At 36.6% G+C, this 8,552-nt stretch overlaps 1 protein-coding gene across 2 annotated transcripts in view; it reads right to left on the bottom strand.

Moving 5' to 3' along the window:
• LOC106883806 (uncharacterized) overlaps nt 1-8,552 on the bottom strand; it is a 66,085-nt gene that overhangs the window by 12,585 nt on the left and 44,948 nt on the right. For both annotated transcript variants that reach the window (XM_052973264.1, XM_052973263.1), the window contains exons 5-6: nt 3,332-3,424; nt 367-669 (exon numbers count right to left, since the gene is read on the bottom strand). In XM_052973264.1, the coding sequence (XP_052829224.1) occupies nt 367-669; nt 3,332-3,424 (396 nt within the window). The remainder of the gene's footprint in view (nt 1-366; nt 670-3,331; nt 3,425-8,552) is intronic.

Raw genomic sequence — 8,552 nt, 5'->3', positions numbered from 1 at the left:
CAGTCGATTAGATCGACCCCAGTACGCAACTGGTACTCAATTTATTGACCCCGAAAGGATGAAAGGCGAAGTCGACTTCGGCGGAATTTGAACTCAGAACGTAAAGACAGACGAAATACCGCTAAGCATTTCACCCAGCGTGCTAACGTTTCTTATTTCCCTATTACCCACAAGGGGCTAAACATAGAGGGGACAAACAAGGACAGACAAAGGGATTAAGTCGGTTACATCGACCCAAGTGCGTAACTGGTACTTAATTTATCGACCTCGGCGGAATTTGAACTCAGAACGTAACGGCAGACGAAATACCGCTAAACATTTCGCCGCCTTAATCGATCAATAAATATTGAAATATTCAATAATTACCCGTTTCCTTTTCTTCTCCACTGCCGAAGCTTCTAAGTGCTGAATCTTCGTCTTCTGTGGTGGTTTTCACTGCAGTCACAGTGGCATTACGTCTTCCTTTCTTTGTTTTAGTGACTAAGATATTTGTAACGGAGCTGTTGGGCAAGTCTGTTGTTACATTAAATCTAGTTGCACTTTCTACATGTACATCTTTTTCCGTTTGATTTACTGTGACGAAATTTTGGGCCTGAATTTCTGTAGTAGTTAAATTATGAGCATTTGAACCTATTGAGCTTATGACAGGCGTCTCCAAAGTCGTTAGGTCTAAAAGAAAAAAAAAAGGGTTAATATATTTTCTTGAAAGAAAAAAATTAGAGCAATAATAATTAAAAAACGAAAAAACAAAAAGCAAAACTATATTTGTTTGATGGGCATGCCGTGTAAGATATTTAAGTTCAATATATTAATCACTACTTTGAATAATCATGAACAACTCTTAAATGATCCATCACTTGGATCCAAATGTCATTCACAGGAACTTTAAATCTTATCCATTTGATGATTTGGGGATTAGAACACGTATAATAATTTTACTATTTTCTTGTCTTATTTTCTTTGTAAGCCTGGTACTTATTCTATCGATCACTTTTTGCAGAACCTCTAAGTTACGGGGACGCAACATTTTTGTGTAACACTTTATCTACTCAAAGCAAATTCATGCACAACAACTTCGTGAACTCTCGAAGCGTTTGTACGGACTTACTGAGTTTAGGAAGTGGTCGTACTCAGTCACGAGTTGACTTTTGACCATGTGTGTGTGTATGTATGTATGTATGTGTGTGTGTGTGTGTGTGTGTATGCATGCGTGCGTACGTGTGTGAGCATGCACATGCGTATATATGTCATTATTCAGTTTTGTTTCAAGATTTCTTGCCAATAGAGAAAGAGCCGATTTCTAACCTAGATCCAAGACTCCTTATTGGAATTTTAACAACATCAACTAGGTATTTTTGCATGTATGCGTGTATATCTGCAATATTTGGAGTGTTTTATGTATGTATTGTCATGCATACAGTTGCATGTCTAGACATGTATGTATGTTATCAATCAGTTTCATTTCTGTATTTCTTGTCCATAGAGAAAGAGCCGGACTCTAACATAGATTCAAGGCTCCTTCATTGGAACTTTTATCAACATCATCTAGGTATTTGTGCATATGTGTGTGTGTGTGCAGTATTTGGTGTTAGTGTATGCGCAGATTTGTATGTTTGTTTTATGGATGCGTTTTTATGTCTAGATGCATGCATATGTATTTATGTGCTAAATTTTTGGAAAGTTTTACATATCTTTACAGTTCCATTGATGGCTTGAATCTGTAGTCTTCTAATCAGCCTTTTTCTTTCAGGTTTTGAGAACCCTAATATGTATGTATGTATGTATGTATGTATGTATGTATGCATGTATGTATGTATGTATGCCTGCATGCATGTATGTGTGTATGTATGCATGTAACGGTTACATGTTGAAACTTTGAAAACTCTTGCATACTTCAGCGTTAACTTAATGATTGTATTTGCAAAGTGTTAGTTGGTAACTTTCTACGTTTCAAAGTATCATCTTTGCAAGATTGACACTTAGAGCTTTAGTATCATGTATTTGTTTTTGTTTTATGTTCTATGAAGTTCGTTGTTACACATTTCCACCCTGTCACTAACAGTGTAACAACCCTTCCTTGTTTATGTGAAGAGAGTTCAAAAGAATTCAGAGCATACAAGCATTAAGTTAATATATGTATTTGTGGGCTTAAGTTTGAATGTAACTTAATGCATGCAACTGGCGTACATGTATTTTTAGTATCTGATCGTGGGTTATTTTATCTTTTATACATGTGTGCGTATGCGTGTTTGTGTGTGTGTGTGCGTATGATCATTCATGAAAACTAAAGAGGGAAAAATCAATGAAATATGCAAAACTTTACTGTACAATAAATTGATTAGATATGAAAGATTCAAGTTTGTTCAGCTTTTTTACTCTTTGAAAATGTATGACAAACATAAATATACAAATATGTTTCCATACAAATATACATACCAACATGTTTCCATATAAATATACACACGTTTCCATAAAAAACAGATATACAAATATATAAACATGCACAGAACGAATTACTTACAGGATAAAACAAACATTTTGAGTTTTTCTTTTAGTACACGGAAAATGAAATTATTTCTTCGGCAATTTCCGTAAAAAATTCTTTAATTTTTCTTCAGTTGAATTGCTTACGCTTATGTATTTTTATGTATGTATGTATGCATGTATGTATGTATATATGTATGTATGTATGTATATATGTATGTATATATATCTGTATATGTATGTGTATATATTTCTTTTGTTTTTCAGCTAAATCGATTATGCTTATGTATTTTTCTGTATATAATATATTTGTTTATGTGTGTGTATGTATGTATATTTGTGCATGTACGTCTATTACTTTGAATTGATGATAAAGAATTGATGATAAAGAAAGATGATAAACCGATATGCAGCACTTCAAGAAAGCCCGCCTGATGATGTCTTCTGGAATCTTCTCCCAGACCTTCAGGATCCACTCGCAAATCGTCCCCAAGTCGAATCGCTATATTTATGTATTTTGTGTGTACATATGTGTGTGTATGTGTGTTTGTACGTATATTTGTGTATGTTAGTACATGTATTTTTATGCATGTATGTATATTTGTATATGTATGTGTTTACACATACACAAATACACACATATATACAATACTTACACAAATATACATACACAAATAAATACATAAATGCATACACAAAACAATTACATAAACATCGGCTAAAAAATAAATTAAGAAAATAAATACTTTTTAGGAAAATTGCCGAATAGTTTCGTTTCCCGTGTACCCTTATCGAAAGATAGCCTTTCTTTTATTACAAGAGCCATCAGTTCTCGAGATAGACTTACCTTTAATCATATCTTTTGTTGATACAAACGGTGAAGTTTCATTTACCCCAGCACCATGAAGGATTGTATAATTATCGTGAGGAAGCTCATTTTCTATGAAATAATAGAGTAAACGATATGAAATAATAGAGTAAACGATATGCATCTAGAAATCATTAAAGCATAGAAGATATGAAAATAAGATAATTTCTTATTTGACGTTCGTAAAATCATAGTGAGCCAAACAGTTTATTCCAATAAAACATTTCATAATTAGAAATGATACACACTGCGAACAGCGGGTAAAAAGTGAGGAAATATGTTAGACTTATTTTAAAAAGAGTTTCACCCTAGGTACATGTAAAAATTCTTCAACAATCCGTGGCGGGCGCACCAAAAGATACAATTCGCTGAATCTGACAAAGATCGAGCCAGTGGCGCAATTGTATGCTTTTCATTGATTATCTTCTTATCTGCATTTCGTTTGGATTCACAATAAAATGAGGATTAGTAGGGTATCTACGAGACATGCTAATCGAGTTGAAATGAAATGGAATCTAATGTAAATTCGATTTTACGAACGTCAAATAGGCAGTTACCGAAGGCAATGTGTTAACGTTATTAAATAATTACAGTTGGAACTGAAGTATCTCGAAAGCGGAGAAGTTAAATAAATCTGCAGTATATTATGTCGTCAACTGAAATCTTTAGTTTCATATGCCTGTTATAGCAATTCTGAACTTCTGAACTATGTCCTTGGCAAAATATCTAAATATTAACGGCCCATTCTATCTCTGTAAAAATATAAATACTATAGAAAGGTGGTTTTAAATGCTTTAAAACTTGCTGGCTAGTGTTTTGTTAGAGTATTGTGCTAAGTTCCAAACACTAATGGGAAAGACAATAGGCAAGATATTCCAATATCTTAACTGAAATCCATTTCGCTGTTCCGCAAAGTATATCACGTGTTATTCTAGTGTTTGTTGCACGCCAGTGAAATGGGTTAAATTCTTACAATGTAATTCTTCCACAAGTGTGTGTGTGTGTGTGTGCGTGCGTGTGTGCGTGCGTGCACGTGCGTAGGTGCGTGCGGGCGTGTGCGTGAGTGTGTGTATATGTGTGTGTACATACATGTCCATATCTCTGTCCATTTGTCCCGCTGAATCTATGTTCTGTCTTGTCTTTAATTACCGTATTTGATTTGCCAGTGTATAAGCCGCACTCGTGTATAAACCCCCACCCAGATTTTCGGTCCCCGATGGGGGAAAAACGTGGGGGAAACCGGGAAAAAACTGGGACTAATGAAAAGGGAGAAATGCGGGATGAATACAAAATTCAATTTCATGATGATTTCATACTTAAACGTTTCTGACTGCAATCATTAATATTCAGAATCATTAATAGAAGAAGATAACGTCCAGATTTTAAATGCAAGAGATAATAAGAGAAGGTCTTTTTATGTTTGTTTATATGATTTATTCATATTGCGACGTTTATATTCTTTCTTGAAAATGTGTGGTCCTAAAAAGACCGACCCTAATGGGTGGAGACTTCACTCAAAGCCTAAGAACTCTTCGTCATCAGGCAACTCGTTGAAGACTTCGTAGAGTTGATCGTCTGCATATACCAGCTCATCGTCGTCATCGCTGGAGTCAGAAGAGTCGGGAGAGATGGCGTCGTCTTCCCACGAGATGTCATTTTCTGTGCTGTCGAGCGCGTTGGATATGCAGCACTTTAAGAAAGCCCGCCTGATGATGTCTTCTGGAATCTTCTGCCAGACCTTCAGGATCCACTCGCAGATCGTCCCCAAGTCGACTTTCTTCGTGCACCCGGTCTTTGTCGTCTCCTTCAGTGCATTGGCCATCCAATCCTCCCAGCGGTGCTTGAGAAGGTCCTTAAACGGTTTGTTGATTGCAACATCAAAGGGTTGAAAAAGGGATGTTATTCCCCCGGGAATCATTGCCACTTCGACGTTCAGACGACGTATCTTCGCCTTGGTTTCTTCTGACTTGTGACATCTGAATGCATCCAGAACCAGGAGACTCCTTCTCTGATGCAATCCACTGATGCGCCACCCCCACGCTACCTGAAGCTATTCCTCGTTAAGTACCTGGTCCATCCAACCTTTCGCTTGGGCTCGAACGATGATCCCTTCCGGAAAGTTAGCGTCTTTGGGTAGTGTCTTCCGCTTGAAGACGACGTACGGTGGCAGCATTCCTCCGTCATTCATGAAAGCCAGCATCACCGTAAAACGGTCCTTCTCGTGACCCGTCGTAATGATTTCCACTGTCTTCTCCTTCTCAGCAACAGTTTTCGCCATCGGAAGATCGAACGTGAGGGAAGTCTTGTCTGCGTTGCCGATGCGGCTCAGGGGTATGTATGTATGTATGTATGTATGTATGTATGTATGTATGTATGTATGTATGTATGTATGTATGTATGTGAGTGTGTGTCTCATGTGTATGTGCCTGTGTGTGTGTCGTATATGTATGTATGTATGTATGTATGTATGTATGTATGTATGTGGAGTACTGCACTAACATTAGTGGTAAAACTTTCACGCTTGCTGTAGGAAAGTTGCATAATGGAAATACATCAAAAAGTGACTTCATAGTCAGTTACTGGTACAAGACGTTTACATTTTATAGAAAGCCATTTATACAAATGTTTCACGAGAGATCAGGTTGTCATATGGAGCTACTTATGTCATGGCACCAGCAAACTTGTGGCCAAGAAGAAAAACATTGCTTCAACAGAGGAGTATTGGCCCATAACCACTATTTTGTATGAGTCTTCCCCGATTAAATGCTTTAGCACATTTGTGCAAGTCAAATTCCATGTTAATATTGTCAATAAAACTTTTCACAGTTGTTAGTAATCTCTTCAGATCATTATCATTTTTTGCATGTAGCTTGAGGTCATCAATATAAAAGAAGTGTGAGATGGTTCTATCAAATAATTTGTATTCATATTTTATATGGTTCTTCAATTCATGTGACAAGGATATGAATGCTAAGCAAAAAAAGTAATGGGGACAATGAGTTTCCTTGCTATATGCCTCGGTTAATCTTAAAACTGCCAGATGTACTTATGCTTTTATTATGAGTGAGGTGCAATTTTGTGTACCACGTGCCCATACTTTGGTGAAGAAAACCTTTAATAATTGGTGATATTTTGTACTAATCTAGAGCTTTTACGATCCGCGGGTGAAATACATGATCGAATGCCTTGCGGTAATGTATCCTTAGCTGTACTTAGATTATGGCTTTTTGAGGAGCAACTTTTTGAGGAGCAGCTTTTTGAGGAGCAGCTTTTTGAGGAGCAGCTTTTTGAGTATCATTCGGTTAATCAGAAGTTGATCTTCACAACCACAGAAATTTCTATAGTAACCCTTTTGCAGGAAGAATGTTTTGTTGCTCAAGAAATTGGTATGCGCGCTCTATTAGAATCGCTGTCAATATTTTGTAAGTGGTAGTAAGGCTTGTAATTCTTCGTATTTTCAGATTCGTCATTTTTAGGCAGTACATAGGTTATCCCTTGAGTTAGCCAAGATGCCGCTTTTTCTGGGCTTTTCATTATGTCAGAAAAACATTCAGATAATTGCTTGTGTGATGTTGCCTGAGCATTCAACTAAATGTTTTTTATCCTATCATTCCCGGGGGATTTCCATTTAAGAGCCTTTGAAAAGGCTTCTTTCAGTTCCTTGATGGTGATACCTTTCCACATTTTTCTTATACATTCACCATTCCTTGTTATCCACTTGTGATCCATTCACAATTTTCATTAAATCCATTATTATTAGTCCTTATGCTTCTGCAGAAATTTTCTCATGCATTTCAGGCGGTTTCCTTAAATTCTATCGTTTCTTTCTAAGTTCTCTGTAAAATCTTTCCACGATCTGTTTTGAATATTTTGTTTTGTCTGTAGAAGTCATTTCTTTTATCAAACCTACGAAGCGTAGTGACTTAAGCTGTAAATTTTGTTTTACTAACTCTTTGGGGTTTTACTACTTCATCCATATCAACTAATTTATGCTTGTACTGTTCTGGCTTTTCTTGCGTTGACTTTGTTTTCTTTAGATAATTCATCTTAGCTAGAAAGTTTACTCCTGAGCAGTTCAATTTCTTTGGCTACCCAGATTCTTGATTATTAATGCGTATATGTACGAATGCATCCACTCATCCATTCACTCATCCAGCCCTCTCTTCCTCCCCTCTCTTGTCCGTCCATCTTACCTGTCTGCCTACTTACCTGTCTAATGGCCTGCCTGCATGTCAAACTACAATACACATACACACCAATACGTAACACACTATATCTCCAGAATATCTGTAAAACGTGTCACTGCTACGTTTCAAGGTTTGTCTTTCTGATATAAAAATATTTATTTTCAAATGATAAATGCTCTTTCATTCTGATCAACTCCGATAAATCAGTGCTGGCCTGATGTTATATCGTATTAAATTATATAGTTTTGAATACCTTTATTTTTCCTTGTCTTTCATTTTTGCTCATTTCTTGGTTACGGTACGTTATTTATTCAGCCAACACTAACCGTTACGTTTGATCACTGGATTTAATCAATTGTTCGTAAACTTGCCTTATATTGCGCATTAATTTTTTTGGTCTATTGGTATTCTTCCATATATATATATATATTAATATATGATGAACTCTCCCCTCGAAGATGACATATGCGTACAGCTTTTGTCGAACGACCTGCACAAATGATTTGTTTATTGTGATCAAATGTATGTGCTGTACATTAGCACACATCTTCCATCAAATCATCGCTGCCTGAACAGATGCACGGTGTACCACATGTCTGGTGTCTAAGTGATGGTGAGCAACGTGAGATGAAGTGTTTTGCTCAAAAACACAACGCACCACCCTGTCTTGGAATTGAAACCACGATCTTGCAAGCAACACCTTAACCATTAGGCCATGCATCCTCACTTTTATATATCTATATATATAAATAGATCCACCTCTCCCCCCTCTCTCTCTATATATATATATCTTTTCGTTTACTCTCTTTTACTTGTTTTAGTCATTTGACTGCGGCCATGCTGGAGCACCGTCTTTAGTCGAGCAAATCGACCCTAGGACTTATTATTTGTAAACCTAGTACTTATTCTATTGGTCTCTACCACTAGGTTACGAGGACGTAAACACACCATCATCGGTTGTCAAGTGATGTTGGGGGTACAAACACAGACACAAAAACATATACACACACATA

This window comes from Octopus bimaculoides, chromosome 15 (assembly GCF_001194135.2).
Source record: "Octopus bimaculoides isolate UCB-OBI-ISO-001 chromosome 15, ASM119413v2, whole genome shotgun sequence".
NCBI lineage: Eukaryota > Metazoa > Mollusca > Cephalopoda > Octopoda > Octopodidae > Octopus > Octopus bimaculoides.
This window is presented reverse-complemented; position numbering and strand designations above follow the sequence as displayed.